The sequence below is a fragment of the Hakea prostrata genome, chromosome 3 (genome assembly GCF_041222555.1).
Source record: "Hakea prostrata isolate BN-2017 chromosome 3, UWA_Hpros_2, whole genome shotgun sequence".
In the NCBI taxonomy this organism is placed as follows: Eukaryota; Viridiplantae; Streptophyta; class Magnoliopsida; order Proteales; family Proteaceae; genus Hakea; species Hakea prostrata.
In genome coordinates, this window is record NC_142602.1 from 63,451,519 (window position 1) to 63,472,874 (window position 21,356).

Below are 21,356 nucleotides of genomic sequence, written 5' to 3' on the forward strand. Positions count from 1 at the left end.
TATTTTTCCCAAATTTCTTTTTAACTGCACCATTCAGTTCATGTTAGAAAATAGAGTTTTCAATAGCTGCAAAATACTAATAATCTGTTGATTGCTCTGGTGTTGCAGATGAATCACCATCTCTATCTCCAAAATCATCTGCTGCAAATGATGGAATACTAATTTCCCAAGTTCCAGCTCTAGCTTGGCCAGTTTTTAGTGCGTGGTTACGCTGTCTCGGCTCCATTCATCGCATCCTAAGGAAGCAAATAGGAAGGAAAAGAAAAAGATAAAAGAACCTATAAATCTTGTGTTGCAGACGATTGAAGTGTTTTGGTTTATGATGTTGTTTTATAGAAGGGGTGTTTTTACCATTCGAGGATGCTTTCAGAATCTGTGGTACCATTGAGAAGAAAGAAATGATGAAAAGAGTTGTGGGACTTCGGTATTTTGAGTTTTCGGAAGTCGACGGGTATAGGTTAAATGGGAAGTCGACGGGTATAGGTTAAATGGGTTTCTCAACTTGGTCTTATATATGGGAATAGGGATATTCATTTTCAGAAGTCGACGGGTATAGGTTAAATGGGTTCCTAACCATCCTACTACCCCCATGGCAATGACTTTGTTTTTTTGGTACAATTTTTGGGTTGGGGGTTGGGCCGCGCGGGGGGGGCCCCCCCCCCCCCCCCCCCGGGGGGCCCCTCCCCCCCCCCCTCTCCTCCTTGGCCATTGATCTTTTTGTTTTTCCACTTAAAATTAGTTTCTTAATCTCATCCCTTCATTTGGTATAATCTGTGTCAATTCGCTGCTATGCACAAGAGACGATTTTTTCCCGTTCCGAGAAAGTGAAAATTTCGCTGAACTCCGACTGCCTCTGGTGACTTGTCCCACCGGTGGTGAGTTAGTTTTAAGGTTGACGTGGGCGAGCTGGAACGGGTGTGAGGAGAAGTTGTCATCGGAGTAAAAATGGAAGATGAAGCAGAAATCTATGAACAGATGAGAGCCCAGTTCCCTCTCTCCTTCGGAAAGAAAACGAAATCAAACGCCCCTCTCGAATCCATCCACAACACCACTCGCCGAATCACCGAACCCTCATCTTCTTCTCCTTCTTCCCTCTCTACCAAAGGCTTCCCTTCTCTCTCCTCCTCCTCCAAGGCCTTATTGAATGAATTTAGAAACAAGGGCTCCAGTGCCCGAAAACCAGAACCCAATAACGGGGATTTGGAACCCAGAAAACCCAATTCTACGCCTGGAGAAGACGAAGCTCCAGAGGTTGTTGTTGATGATGATGATGAGGGAATGGTTGGACCTCCACCGCCTCCATCTAATTTGGCAGATGAAGATGAAGAAGCGATGATTGGACCTCCTCGGCCTCCACCTACATTGGGTTCTCCGGATGGAGAAGAGAATGGTAATGATGATGATGTTTTGATAGGACCTCCTCGGCCGCCGCCTGCCAATTCGACAGACTCGGATTCTGATGATGATGATGATGAGGATGCCGAAGCTGAAGATCAGTACCGGATCCCTCTCAGTAATGAAATTACTTTGAAAGGACACACCAAGGTAGGGTTTTTAATTTAGGTCAAATTGCTTCTGGTTTTACCTTAAAATTATGCGTTGTAGTAATTAATTTCTGCAGTTTATAGTGTCTGTTTCTAAGTTTGGAGGTTTTGAGCTTCTCTTCTTTTTAGGTCGTGGTTCTTACTATCTCATAAGTTGGCAAAGTTTTTCCGAAACCCTAACCATCCGGCTTCTTTTTATGCTCAGTAATTTCAAACATTAAATTGTTAGAAATTGTTTCTTCATGAATCATGATGAGACAATGATGAACTTGGCATAGTCGATCTCAGAGGTCCGTGGAGAGTGTAGCTTAACGCAAGTTCACAATTAGGTGGTAAAACTAGACAATAAAAACCACAAGAGTGAAAAAAAGGGACATTTCTGAGGTTTCGCCTGTTAAAAGATGATTCATTTCTCAGCTTGAAAAAGCTTCGGTTTAAGCCTTAAACTATATGTTGAACTGTATGGGTAAGAATTTAACTTTCTATGGCTATGTATGGAATCCCCTTCTCTTTTTCTGATCGGATGTAATGTGCGCAGGTTGTTACAGCTCTTGCAGCTGATCATACAGGATCTAGGGTCCTTTCTGGTAGCTATGACTACTCAGTCCGTATGTATGACTTTCAAGGAATGAACTCTCGTCTGCAATCATTTAGGCAGCTGGAACCATTTGAAGGGCACCAAGTCCGTGCTTTAAGTTGGAGTCCTACCTCGGACCGATTTTTGTGTGTGACTGGCTCTGCCCAGGCCAAGGTTCATATATGGTGCTAATTTCAAAATGTCTTCATGTTACTTGGGTTTGTTCATCTGAAAAGATATGAATTTTCAGTATGTTTTTCATTGTTTCAGATCTATGACCGTGATGGACTTACTTTGGGTGAGTTTGTAAAGGGGGACATGTATATTCGTGATTTGAAGAACACCAAGGGACATATCTCTGGATTGACTTGTGGACATTGGCACCCAAGGACTAAGGAGACAATTTTAACTTCCTCAGAAGATGGATCACTACGTATATGGGATGTTAATGATTTCAAAAGTCAAAAACAGGTCAGTGCTCTCTCATCTGCTTTATTGCTAATATGAGCTTATTTAACTCAGAAATGCATCAACGTCTTCTCCTTTTTCTTGTAATGTTCTTTCCACAAATTGACTGTTGTTAATAGCTTTGTCATTTACATTACACTTTCCCTCTCAAGGAGTACTTTTTGAATGAGTAATCAAATCTAACTTTATTGTTTAAAATCAATTACCATTGACCTACATATCTATATCAACTTCTTGGTTTTGAATTTTCATGAGACTAGTAAATATGCACTTGCAGATGCACATGAGCCTTTTGCTTCTATTCCATTAGATTGAAGATTATAGAATATCGATTTTTAATAGTAATGCATGATTTGACTTAAATAAATTTTAGCTCTATTTATGCTAGAAGAGAAAGCTAATATGGGAGTTATATGTTGTGACATCTAAATGGTTATCTTCTTTTATTTTTTTTTATCTTTTGATAGAAATTCTTGTTTAGTGGAGAAAATGAAGATAATCATAATTTAATTAAAATGAGTTGCTTTTTTTGGTGTTTGTCCTACGGGTTCAATGTGGGTTGCAGTTAGTTTAGAGATGTGAGTTTCTTGGCAGAAGATGTCACCTAAATTGTACCAAAAACTATGGGAATTCAGTTACCTAGGTGTATGGTTCCGAAATCTGACAATACAACAAACAGTCAGAATTTCATTTCTATAAGGATAAACTGAACATAGTTTATTGAAAGTAACATACTTTTAAGAATCTCCTTTCTACCAAAAATAGAAAAGAAGATTTACGTATCTCCAATCTGTTCTGCCTAGAAACTAATCATACACTTGACATTTGCTGTTACTTCAAAGCTTATTCAATTGTCAGAATAGAGAAAGTTATTGTCAACAACCAATGAAAGCCCTCCAAAAATAATTGAAATAGTTATAATTCCATAATTTGAGAGTGTTGCTTTGTTCTCTTTGTTTTCCTCTTTCTCCTTTTGGAAGTCCCTTTTTATCAACTATTGGTAGGTGCCCACATTGTTCTGAGCTATTGCTTGCACATCACACCTGCAGCCGAAAATAATGCCAAATGTTATACTCTCAATTAGAGTAAAAAATGTACTTACTTTGATGGCTACGTTGAGAATGATACCTTCAAAAAGAGGAGAAACACAATACACTTATCAAAAGCCAGCAGGATCAAAACACTTTAGAAGTGAGCTTGCCTACCAAACTCTTTCACCAGCTGAGTAGTCTTCTTGAGTGAGAAGCAAATTGTATCCAGGTTGACTATGATACGACCCGTTTGTTCAATCTACTGAATTTCAATGTTAGTAGATCATTATAGTATGAGTAGTGAGTATTGAGATCAACGACCTTTGCTAGAGTGTAAGTCTAGGGAATCGCAATCAATACTTGTCCTTTCAAAGATACCATAGTTTGATCCAACTTTAATTGTTTCTCAACAAACTAAGAAACCATCTTCCAGGTAAGGACGAAGAAGAGCATCTGTGTGAGACATAATTAAGCTCTAAGCAGTAGCTACTTACTACTCACCATGTTAGACCTCTTAGGTTGTAGACATTCAAAAGATGAAATCCATAGAACCTTCAATACAGAAATTTTTGCTGTAGTGTTTGCCCATGTGATTAAACAATATATAATAGGGAAAGCAAGGACATTCCCAAAAATTGATCACTTGTCAGTTCTTGGAGGTGTGATTAATATCAAAAGAAGTAGAATAACAGCAGAACAAGAGCAAGATATGGTGACCAGCCTAAAGGGGGAAGTCCATACATAGGGCCATAGCTATAAGAAGAGAGTCCTAGTATATCCCTAAATATTGAGTTGGAATAGCAGTGTCTTTTTTTATTTATACCATGCAATCGTGAAATTAGTATACAGGTTAGAGAACGCGTTGAAAAGTTTTGAGTTTGGAGAGTGCATAGAAGACGTGTCTGTGACTTCTTCTTCCTCCATATTCCCCCCCCCCCCCCCTTTTTTACTTTATGATTTTCTTCCTCCCTTCCAAGTCCTAATAGAGACCCTCGCCATTCTTTCTTCTTTCCATCTAATAATTAGTCCCAAGGAGTACTGAACTCATGGCCTCTTACTTGTGAGAAGTCTTTGCCAAAGAGCCCTCAAGCAAGATGTAAGGAATCTGTTACCAGTCAATCTAAGAACTATTGCAGCAATTTGAAGTCTCAAGTTGCTAAAAACCAATAACAAAGTAACAAAAAACTATGAAGTTTGTTTTTGTTTTTTTTGTTTTTCCCCCTCTCTCTCAGGGGGTTGTGTGTGTGTGTCAAATTACAAAATCACGCAAATCTGCAACAGAAGTTGGAGCTGGGGAAAAATAAATTAAATCTAAAGAAGAAATGATTGAATCAATTAGTGAAAAACCTCATGATAAAATGACACCCTTCAAATTGAATATATAGAAAAGCAAAATAGAATTTTTTTTCTTCTATATTCTATTTCTATTTATCCCACTTCCCCTCTTCTCTTAGATGATTCATAAACTATCACTTGATTGAAGCTCAAGTAAATTCAACCTTTCTAACCTGTAAAATTGGATTCATGGACCAATCTCTAGCTCAGTGGTAACAATAACCTAACAGGTGACATAGGAAACAGAAGTAACGTATAGCAATAAGAAAAGAAATAAACAGTTACAGAGCGTATCTGAAATCCCCATTTTCTCCACATTACAACGCAGAAAGTAGCCACTGCTACTATACACGAGATTCATAGTATATCATAAAAATAGTACAAGGATTTACCTCCTCGGTGCTCTATAAGGACCTTTAGTATCCAAATGGATGCTAGAAACTATGTTGTCTTAGCTGCTAGCCGCATACGATAAACACAGGAAGAAATATAAAAGAGGGAGTTGGAAGGAACAGAAGAGGGAGAGGTATTAGTACACAGCACGATAGGCAACAAGGAATGTTTTCATCAGGCTTTGTTAAATGGTTTGGCTGTCGCAATTAGAGGGGGGCTACCTCTAAATGTGATAGGATTTAGAATGAAGACATGTCCTTTTTCCAAGTCGTGGTTCCAGATTACATGGATATGCATGCCGTTACTGTTGGAATTGGCTTAAAAAATTGAAAAATAAGAAACATGAGGAACAAAGAAGCATCGGCAACCTATTTCATCTAGTTGCAGTTTTGAAGAACTCTCTCTTAGTGCTATGCTTGAGTTGCAACATTGCAACTACCTGGTTTAGTGTTCAAAGCATGGAAACAGTTACTCTGTGAAGTAAAGGTTAAGGCTACATACATTTGCCCCTCCCAACCCCTGAATGATAGGATCCTCATGCAGTGGAACACTCCTTTAATATGGCACATAGGCACACAAAACCATGGGGTGGATTCAGTGGAAGTGAGGGAGTCACTGCATCTTGTGGCATCAATGCATATGCATAAATGCAATTATGAACATTTCGTCCAAACCAGTAGGAAGCAAGTAAGAGGATCCAGTAAGAGAACCTAAAGTGCAGATTTCAACAGCAAGAAGTTCACCTAGTTTAGTTGCCACCCCATTTTTGTCGACTACCCAAAAGGGTTCAGTCAAGCCACTTAGTAATAACATGGGAACATGCCATCAAGCCCAATGACACTTTTAAGAGCCGTGACCATGGTTGGCATAGGTGGACCCGTAATGGAGCAAAACTACCTAATACAGAGGGGGATGCATCTAGGAACATACATTATATAAATAATTAAATCAGACCTAGCTATTATGTGTTTACCTTTGATCTTTTGCATTCACTTTCCATTGTGGTTGTTTTTCCTGAACCAGTTTGCCCATGTGCAAAGTTAGTGCAATTGAAACCTTCTAAAACCTTGTTTACCATGGGAACAATCGCTTGTTCGTATAGGTTCTCTTGCTGAGCCAAAGGACCAGAAACCTACAGCTATAAATGTTAAAACTGACCAGTAGTTCTGCATGGTAGAACTATTACATATAAGGTTTTTCCTGTTACTTATTTGAGCATATTATCTTATCAAATTTTCGATACTTGAAAACAGGAACATGAAACTCTTACATTTCCTCTCGCATGAACACCACAGAGCATCAAAGAAAACCAGCAAAAAATATTTACTCATATCTTGATCAGCAGTTTAGGACTTTGGGTTCAACATTTGAATCCAGAGCAAGTGACAATTAAATGTCAATGATGAGAGGAAAAAAAGCGCAATAAAGTTCAAACCTAAAAAATTGAAGAAATACCATATCGAAGGTAAACACCTTGTTGACCAGCTTCCTGGCAATTTTTTGAGTCACTGCAACTTCTCTCTGGTATTCATTACAAGTAATAACTTCAGGTGCACTGTTCTGCAACTGTTCTTTGCTAGAAGGTCTGGGGAGAATAATAGAAACTCGACAACTTGATAAGGTACCAACGATTCACAGAAAGGCAAAGGAAGAAAAAGCCCTAAAATCCATGGAGTGGAATCTTAGTACTTGCAACGAAGGAGAATCTGGGTATTTATAGCAAAACAAAAACTGAGCAATGAAGGCCAACTAATATCGGTTACCTACCTATGAGATATAAGGTAAAATACCAGATGAACTAATAACAATCTTTTGAGTTGATAATTTCGTATTGCAGATACACAAATACCATATACTGTTCTTGTAGAATTAGATTTTCTGGTTCTTTCTTCTATGTACTTTTGCTCTTTTGAATGGAAGAGTTACACTAAATTTCTTCAAGGAAATATTTCGGCATAGAAGCAAGATTAAGACCAAACGAACTGTCACTTGAACAAAGCAAATGGTACAAGCCGCAAAACAGAAAATTAAATAGGAAGAAAGAAGAGACAAGATTGAAAGTACCAAAGCTAATTGTAGTGGCATGGAATTTGTAACTCGAACTGGAAATTAAGGGCGAGAAAGTATCATTGTCGAGTTGGAAGTTACTGTAATGAGTAATCGTCTTCTATACACTGAAACTCTTCGTTGCTGGTTAATGGATTTTCAGTGGTTTGAATGAAGGTCTAGTATTTTTGGAATTCTGAAATTCAAGAGCTTCAATTCATAGGGTTTGCTTGCAGTCACCATGTTCATCTCTAAGGCTTTCCCTTGTTAGGATCGTATGAGAGTTCTCTTTGCTTCAGATCCTCCATTTTCAGAGCTATTTGGTTTACAGTTGATTCTTCTATTAGCTCCATTACAGGCAGCCCAAATATGTGAATGAAGTACCAAATCCTTGTTGATAGAGCCTGTAAAGTGTGAAATGATTTCGACGGTTAAAATGAAAGTAGGTTCCCAAGACAGTGAAGCATGTTTGGGGAAGCGTCTGGTGGGTTTCTCCCTTTTCAAAGCAAACGATATTCTGCTCGGGATATTGAGGGGTGCTTGCTTTGGAAAGGGTGTGTCCAATTTAGAGTTTTACTTTCTAATCAGTTACGTAGCTCTTGGTGAAGGTTATGGTGCGCGTTGTTGTGAATGAATGGGTGCATTTCATGCGAAAAGGTAGGTTGTTTTCATGGGGGTATTTTGGTCCTCTAAAAGATTTTCCATCATTATTGTATTTTGACTTTTATATAGTAGTATGATAGTATAATGAATAGGTACATGTCTATTCAAGGGGGTATTTTGGTCAACCAAAATACATACCACAACTGTTTCAAGTTTTCCTTTTATATAGTAGTATGATATGATAATATGATTTAGAAGAAAGTGTATATAGGTGATCTGGCGTTCCTTGGTGATGCCTTAGCCCTTAGCTATGGGACTGCTGATTGAACTTCGGATTAGGGATTAAATTTATGATGTGATACTCATGGAAAAAATTTCAGTCGAAACAGGAATTTCGACCCTATAAAAGGCTGAAATTTCCAAGTTTTGACTGAAATTTCGGTTGACAATTGTGATTTTTTTTATTGAAGTTTCAAACTTCAGTTTTGGGACTCATATGGACTTAAAATGATCTAGATTCTTCTATACTCCCTATTTCAAGCATAATAAACACTATGGAATTACTAGTTTAACAGAAAAACCATTGAAAAAGGTTACATTCAAGTATATAATATATTAGTATATATGAGAAGAAGCGAGAATATTACCAATTATAAGTCTAGTCTATTCCATGTCTCCCTCTACACCCCATACAAATGACAATACAAGTTCCATAATGTTTGCCCCATATAGTTATACGTCGGCAACTGCAGCTCTATATGTGGCCTCATCCACATGCTTAAGATATCCTGATGGTGGGAAGTTGTGAATCTCCGGATGAGGAATTGGCTCAACTACATATGGAAAGGCTGGTGGCTGTGGTATAGAGTGGAAGATAAGGAATTGGCTCAACTATGGGTACCGGTGGAGCCCTCCTATGACAGGAAGACTCACCCTCCATGTGACGCTCTAGTAGCACATGCTCCTGATGTCTACCTCTCTCACCATCATTTGTCAAAACTGGAGAGTTGGGCCCATCTCGAATGCCCATCTGAGAGATAAGTTTTCTCCCAATATTATCTCCTAGATTTTCCCTCAACTCTTCTGTGTTAGAGAAGTCCACTTCGAAGTGTCCGAAGATACGGGTTCAGAGACGCCCATGCCCAATGTGTGATACCTCAAGATGTTGCACTCTATGGATCATTGCACATTGAATGATGTATGCAAGATCTATGGGATATCCCACGTAAAGGGCGAAGGTGATGAATGCTTGCATGATTGATATCTCATCTTGATGCCCACCCTTGAGCAAGATGTTGCAACTCACAATGCGAGAAATAAGTCTCGGGGAAGGAAGCATACTTCTCCCCTGTCGGACGTGATCGCACTCGAGATTGCACAACATTGAAAATATGAGAAATCTCTCGGTGTAATTAATGGAATCATCCTCACCGCTGTGTGGAATCCACCTCATCTCATCCGGAACGTATGGTACATCCATAATTGCAGCTAATAACTTAGTATCAAATTGGATGAACACACCTCTAACCCGAGATCAGATGATGTGTTCTCCGTACTATATGATGATGTGTTCTCCACATCATCATATCGCCCTCCTGATCTGTTCAAACTCTAGGTTAGGGTCACATCCGTACTCTCTTGGCTCCTTTGGATCATAATCCTCTAGCTCTGGAAGGTCATTTAGGCATGCATCCTCGAACTCCTCCCTCTGTGTTCTCTTCTCTTTCCTCTTTTGCTTTTCCCCAGCCAAGTATGAGGCCATTGCCTTCTTAACCTCTGAGGGCACCTTTTGGCATCCTACTACATCCATGTTTCCCTCAGCTAGATGCACGTTTAATCTAGTGGCCCCACCTCCTCTTATTTGTTTCTTGTAGTAATTACACTCGCTCTTCCTATCAGCTGTTAGTGGCCTCCAGTGTTGCCAAGTTATGTTTGACATCTTTGAAATACAGTGCCTGAAAGAAAAAATACACTCTTAAGTATCTTGAAAAGCTCCACAATATGCTCCAAAAATTACATACATGCTTTTAATAATAACCTCCTAGTTTTAAATATAAAACAAAAATAAATAAGTATTTTTTTGACATCTAATAATTTAAAAATGTATAAAATACATACTAATTATCTTAAAAAGCTCCGCAACATGCTCCAAAAATTGCATATATGCTTCCACTAATACTTTCATATTTTTAAATTTAAAACATAAATTAATTAGTATTTTTTTAATATTTAATTTTTTTAAAATTATTTAAATATATATTAAATATAGTAAAAATAGATAATTAACGGAAAATTGATTCAACACCATCACAGCAATATGGTGTCTCAACTCTCACATACATTAGTTTAAAGCTGATACATCTACTATACAGGTATACATATACATTTATAGCAATATATATAATTTACAAAATAATTTTTAATAACAGAAAAATAAAAATAAAAAATACTAGGAAGAACCAAAAATTATTTTTTACTCAAAAAATTCATAGATCAACACTCTAGACTAGACATACTTTAATTTGAAAGCAATTTAAGTTGATTTGAGCCATAAACAATATAAAATAAAAAAATAGAGAAGTTTGTTAACTCACCTTCTTTGATTCTCAAAAACTCAATGATGGAGGAGCAAGCTTGAAGAAGGAATGCAAAGGAGTTGTTAAAATGAGCTGAAAAGAGGGTTGAATGCAAGAGAAATGGGAAAGGAATTTGGAGAGGCGATTTTGGTCTAAACTGGCTGTTTCGCAGGTTCCGATCGAAACACTAGATTTTTATAACTAAAGGGGTATCGTTTCAACGGAAATTTCGTGTTGTTTCAGTCGAAACCTTTGACTATTCTGAGATAAATGGTTTTTCGTTTTTCAAAAATGCAGGCATTTCAGTCGACTGTTTTGACCATAATTTCTTCTATGGTGATACTAATTACTTTTTGTGAGTAACTTGGTATTTACAAATCATAACAAAAATTTCTTGAGGTGGATAATATAAATTGGAAGGACCTAATAGTACACTCCAACTGTGAGTAATTGGCTGGAGGAGAATTATTTGCATTCAAGTTACAGCCGAGATAAATGCACAGCTTAGAATCTAGGATTGAAGGAGGGAAAAATGCCTATCTGTAAATGAACAAGCTCTTTCTGGACATAGTAAAGAACATTGTTTTTCTTTCTTTTCTTTTTTCATTTTTTTTTCCTCAATGGTTTGTGCTTGAAGATTATGAAAAAGAAAGTTTTTCTTTGTGGTTGTTGAATGCTTCCCAATTATCTCTGCTCTTTGATGCAGGCTTTAAGACTTGTTGGTTTAGTCCATCGTTAACATTTTTACCAGACTAATTGAACCGAATAAGGATTCAAATTTTGTAGAAAGTTTCTTGCAATATGATGTTGTCACTTAGCATGCAACTAATTGGTAGATGTCCTTAGGATCCATTAACTAACTTAATTTATAATAGGTTCCTGTTTGATTCTTACCTGTTCAGCATTACTTAGGCACAAATTCTTTACAGCTGTGTATCATAGGAAAAGTGGGAGGGATTCAGGATGTTACTAATAGCATGCATTCATGAAGTATGATCTATCGGAATCTGGGTGGGGGAGGGGAGTTATTATCAGATTGTGTGCTCTGTATGCAAGAAGATAGCTGATCTAATATTGAATGTATCACTATCCCATGATAGGTTATCAAACCCAAGCTCCCAAGGCCAGGAAGAGTACCAGTAACCACATGCACTTGGGATCGTGAGGGAAAATGCATTGCAGGTGGTGTTGGAGATGGTTCTATTCAGGTACTCAAAACTTGGGCATAAGTTTCCTACATTTGTACTGGTGTAGCCTCTGATGGTCTTTTTGGCAAGCAATTTGCACTGTAAGTTTTGTTTCTTACTTTTTTTTCTTCTCATCCTCTAGAGGTATTTGTTGTTTTACTCCACAGATATGGAACATTAAGCCAGGATGGGGAAGCCGACCTGATGTGCACATTGAGAAAGGACACGAAGATGATATCACTGGACTTCACTTCTCCAGTGATGGCCGTATTTTACTTTCAAGAAGCATGGATTGTACACTGAAGGTGATAATACATGCATTTTCTCTTGGAACAACTCCCCTGACTCCTCTTCTCTCAACCCCCTCTTCCAAATTGTCTGTGGAAAGTGGTTATGATCGTACACTGACGATAGCACTGTTTTGTAACTTCTATGGTTAGGTTTGGGATTTGCGGAATACAAAGAAGGCCCTTCAAGTCTTTGGAGAGCTCCCAAATCACTATGCCCAAACAAATGTTGCATTTAGTCCTGATGAGAGACTCATCCTTACTGGAACATCAGTTGAGAGAGAGAGCACTACTGGAGGTTTGTTGTGCTTCTTCGACCGAACAAAACTTGAACTAGTATCAAAAGTGGGTGTTTCACCAACTTGCAGTGTTGTGCAATGTGACTGGAATCCAAGGCTAAATCAGGTCAGATTTTGGTCCTTGATGCTACTAGTTGGATCCTGTATTACGAATTTACTTGTCAAGTTTGATCAGAAGAGCCTACTTTTATTACATTTCTGTTCTTAAATATTTAAGTATGCCTCATTCACATGAAGATTTCTTTTGTTTCCCATTTTTCAATCTGTTCTCTCTCTTGATTTCATTTAGTTGGTCCTGGGAAATTTTATCATGCTTTCTGCTGTGTCCATAGATCTTTACCACAGCTGGTGACAAAAAGCAGGGAGAGACGCACGTACTCTATGATCCAGGTCTTAGTGAGAGAGGAGCTTTAGTATGTGTTGCACGAGCTCCAAGGAAGCAGTCTGTTGATGATTTTCAGCCAAGCCCTGTTATTCACAACCCTCATGCATTACCATTATTCAGAGATCAGCCAAGCCGTAAGCGTCAGCGAGAGAAAGCTTTGAAGGATCCCCTCAAGTCCCATAAGCCTGAACTTCCGATGACAGGCCCAGGATTTGGTGGAAGAGTTGGTACAACAACAGGAAGTCTATTGACGCAGTACTTGCTCAAGGTAACTACTGTGTGTGCTTCTTTCCTTCCCTTCTGAATAATGAAGCATGCCTTTGCAGCTAACCCGTTCAACTTAAATTGCAGCAAGGAGGTATGATCAAGGAGACATGGATGGAGGAAGACCCGAGAGAGGCTATCTTGAAATATGCTGATGTAGCGGCCAAAGAGCCGAAGTACATTGCACCTGCATACGCATCAACCCAGCCAGAAACGGTCTTTGCCAAATCAGATTCTGAGGATGAGGAAAAATGAGAGGTGGCTTGTTCAATCAGAGGGTGTGGGTATCATCCTCTACGAGGCATATTAACAAGTTTTCATCAATTTCTGATAGAAGAATGCTAAACAGGCCTTGTACAATTTTGATGCCATGTAAAGTAGTAACAGATTGGGAAACGTTGTTTCAGTAATTCCCACTGTTCAGTTATATAAATTTAGATCTCGTTCGAGTGAGTAAGGTCATCAACTTCTCATTCGTCGGGTTTAATTCACTTGCACCCTGAGGATCACTTGTATAAAGTGAAGAAGTAATTTATCAATCTCCTATCGTCTAAATCTTCCTTCATAAAGGTGCCTGAATTAATTTTATTTAATTTAAATTTTCATTAACATTTTTTTTATCAGACACGACTAATAAACATATATCAACACGATTGACTCAGATGAGGAATCCACCCAGATACCCAGATATTGCAGGTGAAGTCTTCTCTGGCTGCCAGGCATACCCAGTGATCAAAGATAACTTTTGAGTCACAACATTCGCTGTCAAGGGATGTCACCACCCAAGGGTGCAAGTATTATATTTGTTCTGTTTGATATCAAACTTTACAGACCTTAAAACACCATATGGTATCTGTCACTCAAATATTGAGGGAAATTTATTTTTGAGGATGGAAAGAGAGCTACCTGCCACCAGGGCGTCTGTAATGCACTTACCAGTTACCACGGACATATCATAAAACCACTGAAAGGCATTGCCTAAAAGCCTTTTTCTTCTGAAAAGAATTTTTTGGAGCAGTCCCCAGTTTATTTCTTATATTTTTTTCTTGAAGAGACCTGAGAATGTTGTTGATTTGGGAAATGTATACAGTTGTCACCATGAAGATAAGAAACTAACCGAACTTATCATGGAAAGGCAAATTTGGATAACCTGTGTCACGACAATGGCATCGGCCTGTATAAGTAACCAAGCTATGGACTTCTGGAACTTTGAAAACCAAGATAGCAAGCTCTTTGTGTTATAGTCAGCCATTTCTTGTTTGCAGTGAGCAGCAAAATCTCCAGCAGTCGGTGGGTGATTATACTGTGCCCTTTCCAGGACAATATCAGTAAACCTTAACTGAGATAGCCAAGTGGGGTTGGTGGTATATGCAGTAATGTGTCTCAGGATCCACCCTGAGCTAGCAGGTTCTGCAATGCAATTGACTGAGTAGGAAACAAATAGAGAGATCCAATTAGTATTGATTCAGCACAAGGCACAACTAAATTGACATGATTCCCCCACTGGTTTCTCACACCACCTTCTTTAGACACCAGCTTGCTCTCATGTTCTCTCTCGATGCCGGGGTGCATACACATAATTATATGTCAATCTTCCGACTCTTCTATTCCACCTACTCACCCCTTTTCTCTTTCCCTTTCCTACTGATTGTGACATGGGTACAGAAGATATCCAAATCAGAGGTACCAAAGCTGCAAGAACTTGTAGCAGAATGCCAACAGGCATGGCTGTGTAGTCAGTAGAGGAAATTCCTATGACACACGCCAACCCAACCCCCAAAAAACCACTGATAATGGATGATAAACAAAGTGCTGAAGCTAGAGATGACATGAGCAATCCTTCATAACCAGGAGGGCATAGATCTGCAAACAACACTGAAAAAGGAAGAAGTTTAAATTGAGCAATGGTTTCCGCTAAACTTGACATGCATAAGACATAGGCTTCATTTGGAATTCCCAGCTTCAGGTTGATCTGCTTCACTAGAACCAAGTCCAGGAGAAGAGAGATTGCATATACAATTTGAACTCTGCGTATTAACTTCCTCACAGGGACTGTTTTCCAAAACTGAACATATAGTACAGTTGCTGATAGAAGCATCAATTGACCAATCACCTTAGACATCCCAATGATTGAAGGATCAAGCTTTAGATACTGTGTTTGGTAACAGTAGATAGTGCCTGAAAAAACTGGAACCACGGCAATGGAAACTATGGCCCAGACAAGGGGGCGAGAAATGCTCCTTCGACTAATTGCAGCAAGGAGATTGATGAATTGTTTCTGTAGGTTCTCTGGAATAGAACTCCCTATGAGATGGCGATTTGATGGTTGTGGCAAATTGAGGGAAGCCTCTCTTGTTTTTGAGGAGATTGCAAGCTGAACAGACAGTAGAATAGCAAATATGAAGAACATGGTCCTGGTTTGCTGTGTTTTCAATAATACAAAACCACCCAACAGGTTGCCTAATATTGCCCCAACAGCTGATGCCATGAAAGCATAAGATTGCAGACCACCCAATCTATGCTTTTGGCTGTACTCTGTAATTAAAGCATCATTTGCAACTTCTGTGATTGATGCACCAATGTTGCTCAGCAGAATGCATGCCATTAACATAGGAAGAACATCACCACCAACCGGAACCAGTGCAATGGTTCCCCATGATAGAAATTGCAAAATCACTGCACAGTATACTCCATATCAGAAACAAAAGGAATTTGCAACATCTACTTAGATTGCTCAAAAGAATAACAATTAATAAATGATTAGATTTGTCATAGTTACTCGATGCATTGTTTCCAATTGTAAGTTTAAATCTTGTTCTAAAGTTAAGTGTTGAAAATATGAATAATGTTATTAAAAAAATGATTAGATTTGTCATAGTTACTCGATGCATTGTTTCCAATTGTAAGTTTAAATCTTGTTCTAAAGTTAAGTGTTGAAAATATGAATAATGTTATTAAAAAAATGATTAGATTTGTCATAGTTACTCGGTGCATTGTTTCCAATTATAAGTTTAAATCTTGTTCTAAAGTTAACTTAAGTGTTGAAAATATGAATAATAGTTTTATTGTAATGGACAATAACAAGAAAACAGACAAGGGATTACATGGTTTGGGTTGAATGCCTACATCTGCAAATTTGATACCCACAATTTTGTCTAGGGTGCTACAGAGGTCTATTTATAGATTTTGATACAACCCTAAGAAATTGGCTACAACCAAAGGTAATAATACAACGGTCACTGACAGTCATGCCAAATCAACAGATCCTTTCGATCATAGAGGATCTGGTGATACAATAATCTTTCTTTCAACACTCCCGCTCAAAGCAAGGAGAAGATATCTGTTGGAGTAGTATCTCGATATAGCACAACAGAGATGAGATGTTAGCATTTTCAGGCACGTTTCAATGTTGCTTTCCTTAAGACTTAATTCACCCCCACCACTAGGTGCAAGTGGGTTACACCGAATTCTCTCCCAGGATACAAGAAAGCATAACACGAACTGTATATCAGGTTTCATTATGCACAAATAAACCTGAACCACATTGCTTATGAGAAAATTCAGTAACTCATCTTGTGAAAGTAGAGGGAATATACATAGGCAGAGAGGTACCTCTCTATCCATATATGTATCAAACTGTATAGGCACATCTATACACAACCAATTTCAGCCATTGGATTGTTCAGCCACACGATTTGATGGTCCAGATTGAATGACTGTATAGATCAGAACCTATCCTAGGAACAGTTAGACAACCAAGGTAAAACTAACCGTGGAATCTTTAACAGTTAGACAACCAAGGTAAAACTAACCGTGGAATCTTTAACAGTTAGACAACCAAGGTAAAACTAACCATGGAATCTTCTGGGAGTCCGATCATTTTACCTCCATCAGCCTTGATCACCCCTTGATCAAAACAGATGGTCCAAATCAAATTTGCTCGAAGCAATGCAAACGTGCAAAGTACCAAGTGCATGCGCCAAAAGTGCCTAAACACCCCACTCATCTGATCACTGGCACCTAAGTCTATTATCAGAGAGGCTTTGGAAGCAGGATAGAAGGTTAGAGCAGTACCAGATGTTTGAGAACTAGAGGCATGAGCAAGAGCAGTAAAGCTATCTTAAGTGCTAGGATTAGTCCAATTGGACTGCATGAGTTCTTGTAACTGCTCAGAGATACTTTCCAAACAGATTTTAACCTCTACTGTACTTGCCAAAACCGGCAGTTGATTCTTGAACTCTTCTCCTTGTCACTACACAACTAGGATGAAAAATCCAACACCAATCATAGTATATCTGAGTTAATGTGATGATCAGAGTAAAATTGACGACAGCATCCTCTTCCTTGCCCTCTTTGTCTAACATAACCTGATCCTCTTCCTACATCATTAGTGTGAAGTTTGCGAATTATTTTCAAGGAATTCTGCACTACCCTACTCATGGACTGTGTGTGTGTTATAGATTGTATTAGAGTATCCATTACAAGAGTTGACTAACCGTTTCAAACTCTATCTGTATATACTTACGAGTTTGAAATAGCCATGCTACAACTTGAATATTAGAACCCAAAAAATACAAGATAGAGAAACTAAAGTAATGTGTCTCCTAATAGATCCCTCAAGTGGAAGATGGTTGTCTGCAAAACTTCAAATTGGTCTTGATTTTCTGGAATTTGATCCTGCATGGTGGTTTTGTGAAGATGTCTACAAGTTGGTCCTTGGTGTTAATGAATTTCATGATCAATTTTCCTTGAGCCACCAAATGACAGATAAAGAGAAAATTTACTTCGATGTGTTTTTTTCTTGGCATGGAATAGTGGGGTATGACTTACGAGTGAGATATTTTTTTCCCAAATAGTCACCCGATATGATTGGGGGTTGAGAGAGTTAGATACCCAATTCTTGGAAGCCAGTTCAGCCAAAGATGAGTCTACAATTGTAGACTGCTTCCTGGGTGACCAAGATATGAGATTTCTTTCCCATGAAAATTGCATAGCCACCCGTAGATTTTCTATTGTCAGGGAAGCTTGCCTAGTCAGCATCACCGTATGCCATGATGTGATTGTTGGATGCCTTTGATATGAGTAGGCCTTAGTTGAATGTTTCCTTGAGATAGCACAGGATTCTATTAACTGCCTGCCAATTCTCGTCTGTTGGCGATTTTAAAAAATGATACACATTATTAACAAATTAGATTAAGTTTCGCCAGGTCAGTGTAACATATTGCAATGCTCCAATGGTGCTGCGGTAGAGAGTTGCACTGGGTAACGGTGTGCCCTGTGTGAATGACAGAGCAGCGGAGGTTAATATTGGAGTTTGAACCAGTTTTACACCATCCATTCTGGTTCTCATGAGAAATTCTGTAAATATATTTTGTTGTGAGAGGAGTAAGCCTTCTGGATGTGGCAGTACTTACTATGCCCAAAAAGTAATGTAGATCTCCTAAGCCATGAAAGGCAAACTCTTTTGGCAATGAAGTGATGATCCAATATGGTAGATTGGTGTTAGATCCTTTGATGATACCATCTTAGTACACTACAACATAAATTTGAAGAGATACTTCGGCAAACAGTGAATAGGCTTGCATCTGTTTTTTATCCTGTGAATCCCAGTCAAAGGGATTGCTTAGGCGTTGAAACCAAGCCCTTCAAGCCATAGAGGATTTTTAGAGTTTGCAAATATGATTTGGTCTTTTTAGATCCAAGTATCCTGGTGTCTGTGTCATATACATATCCTGTGTCAAGTTGCCAGGTAAGAAGGCATTGCTTACATCAAACAGCCTCAAGGTCCATTTTAATGCTGTTGTCAATGATAAAATAGTCCATATAGCTGGTTTTACAACTGCACTAAAGTTTTCAGTATAATCAATCCCTTCTTCTTAGTTATTTTGAGAACCAAGTGTGCCTTGTATCTCTGGATGAAACCATCATCATTTCTTTTTATGCGGAATAATGAATACCCACTTGTAGTCCAACATATTTCGGAGTTGATTTCTTTCCATATTATGTAATTTTATGCTATTCTGTTCCCAGCTCTAAATGAAGGACAGTGGAGGAGAGATGTTGCATCCGGCAAGTCTCCATCCACTACATTCTCTTTTCCATCTCTACTCTTCTTCTTCTCATGACAGGTGCCAATGCCAAGAGGGTTTAAGGATGGACTGTTGAGTCCCCTTTGGTCTCTACTTTCTTTTATTTTTTTGGTTTCCTATAGTTCCGTATGAGTTCTATAAATAAAGTGGCTTGGCTTTGAGTCCCACACAATTCACATGAGGTCTCTCTCATATTCTCTTCTTCTTCATCCTTCTCTCTGCTTTTCTGTTTATTAAACTTCAAAAGACAGGAACTTGGGAGACTAGCCAAGCAATGTCCTGTCAGTTATTAAGTTCAAGACCATGCAGCCATTTGCATCCACTGATTTCTCTAAAAACATAACAAATCCAGGAAACAATTTTATAAATACAGAAAAACAATCATCCTACTTACATTCAAGGTCAAATTGATTTATGTATTTAACTTACATTCAAGGTCAAATTGATTTATGTATTTAACTTTTCTAAGCTTGAATACGGAAACTGATTGACAGAAAAGATTTCACCTACCTAGATCTGGGGTACAAATTCAAAGGCTCACCTGAGAAGTAAGACCAATCACAGAAGAAGTTAACAAAAACTTCACTATCAGATACCCATAATAGACTCAACTGATGGATACTTGCTAATTTTGGATGAATGTGAATACACCAAAGAAATTGCACACAAAGAAAACAATCAAAAATAAGAAGATGAAGAAGAGAAACAGTTATCACAATACTAAAGAATATATCGAACTTTGAACTCGTTAATTTGTGTAACGACTAACCAGTAGTTAAAAGGGAAAGAAAACAAGAAATGATGAGAGAAGCAACGAACCTCCGGTGGAAATATAAGGAATCCTCCGAGCACCACCGATGTAAACAGCATCCGAAATTACCCCAAAGAGAGGTTTGGCCACCATGGGTAAGTTAGCAGAGTTCTGTACGAGCTGCAATACTGAAGAATTCAAGTTAAGAGTTTGAGCCATATGAAAGTTGAGAGCCAACCACGGAAAGCACCTGAAACCTTGGAGACAATACCCAAATCCACAGAGAACAGACATCCGTTGACAACCCACTTGGTGTGACTCTGCTATGCTAACATTTGTTTTGGTATGGCTCTTCCTTAGTCTGACTTGATCAGGGTTTTCTATGATAGGTTTCAAAATATGGGTTGTGGGCTTTGAAGAAGATTTCACTTCTGGGTTTTGGTGATAGTTGAAAATGAGGTTGGAAATATTTGGAGGTGGTGGTGGTGTTCTTTGATTTGGGGGTACCCAGATGGATCTATTTCTATTGGAGAAGGATGCGTAAATCATGATTCTAAGTTCTAACCCAAGAATTTGATTCGCGTGAAGTTGAAATTGAAGACTGAAGCTTTTGCAGGTTTGGAGACACAGAGATGTTGCAGCTTGGACTAAATACAGGAAGAGAAAGAAAGAAAGAAAAAAATACCTCTTTGATGCAGAGAGGTTTTAACAGACGGTAGAGAGAGAGAGAGAGAGAGAGGCTTCTAATAGAAGTGTTTGTTTGTCATTTTGTTTATAATGTTTATAATAGATGGACGGAGCGGCATGGAAGAAGAGGGAGATCACATCCAGCTTTTATGGGGCATAAATATAATCAAAAGAAAAGTACACCCAGGCAGCAAATCATATCATAGATTCATAGTGACTTTTACGGTTGTAGCATCCTTGACAAATGCCAACACGAAAGGGACATTTTGTCTTTTAGATCTAAAATAAATAAATGGGACGTCTTTGATCATATTGAATGGATTTCTACCCTAAAATTTTATTTAAAAATATTTATATATTCCTCTTAATTTTCGACAAAACCTTTAATGCATGTTTGGTGACATATACAGAGAGATTTTCGTTGTGAAAATTCTTGGATTCATGAATTTTAGATATTCATTTTTTTTATATTAAAATTGTGAATCTATAGACTTATGGGTATGTGGTGAAATCTCTATGCTAAACATTTGCGTATTCACAAAAATCACGTCGACTGAATAGTTTTTTTAGGATGAATCCACATATTTCATTACACAATCAATCAGTTAATTTTATGAGTTATGACTCCATGGATTTGAAATTTTCACTCATGTAACCAAACAAGTGTTAAAATAATCTTTGTGGTGTCAGGTGTGGGACTCACCGTTTTCATGTCCTATATTTCACCTTAGGCAGCAAATCATATTGAGTTATGCCTTGCTTGATGCCGCCGACTTATACCTTTGTAATCATATTGGTTTATTTATTACTTTATCCTTTGGGAAAATTTTAGGG

At 38.2% G+C, this 21,356-nt stretch overlaps 2 protein-coding genes across 3 annotated transcripts; one reads left to right on the forward strand and one right to left on the reverse strand.

The window, feature by feature from the left end:
* The first annotated feature begins 732 nt into the window (after window positions 1-732).
* On the forward strand, window positions 733-13,782 carry LOC149022734 (Transducin/WD40 repeat-like superfamily protein). Its single transcript, XM_089150683.1, has 8 exons — window positions 733-1,545; window positions 2,083-2,295; window positions 2,392-2,592; window positions 11,674-11,781; window positions 11,928-12,065; window positions 12,201-12,452; window positions 12,679-12,999; window positions 13,083-13,782. Exons 1-8 carry the CDS (start codon window positions 946-948, stop codon window positions 13,248-13,250), a joined length of 2,001 nt encoding a protein of 666 aa, XP_089006809.1. The 5' UTR covers window positions 733-945; the 3' UTR covers window positions 13,251-13,782.
* A 33-nt stretch (window positions 13,783-13,815) lies between these two features.
* Window positions 13,816-20,528, reverse strand: LOC149022735 (putative folate-biopterin transporter 9, chloroplastic). 2 transcript variants are annotated; one of them, XM_089150684.1, is made up of 3 exons: window positions 20,107-20,185; window positions 19,904-20,023; window positions 13,817-15,671 (listed from the first exon to the last, which is right to left on the reverse strand). In XM_089150684.1, the coding sequence occupies exons 2-3, from the start codon at window positions 19,986-19,988 to the stop codon at window positions 14,539-14,541; spliced, it is 1,218 nt and encodes a 405-aa protein (XP_089006810.1). In that variant the 5' UTR covers window positions 19,989-20,023; window positions 20,107-20,185; the 3' UTR covers window positions 13,817-14,538. The 2 variants fall into 2 exon arrangements, with proteins under 2 accessions (XP_089006811.1, XP_089006810.1); XM_089150685.1 differs by having other exon boundaries at window positions 13,816-15,671; window positions 19,904-20,528.
* Window positions 20,529-21,356: the final 828 nt, after the last annotated feature.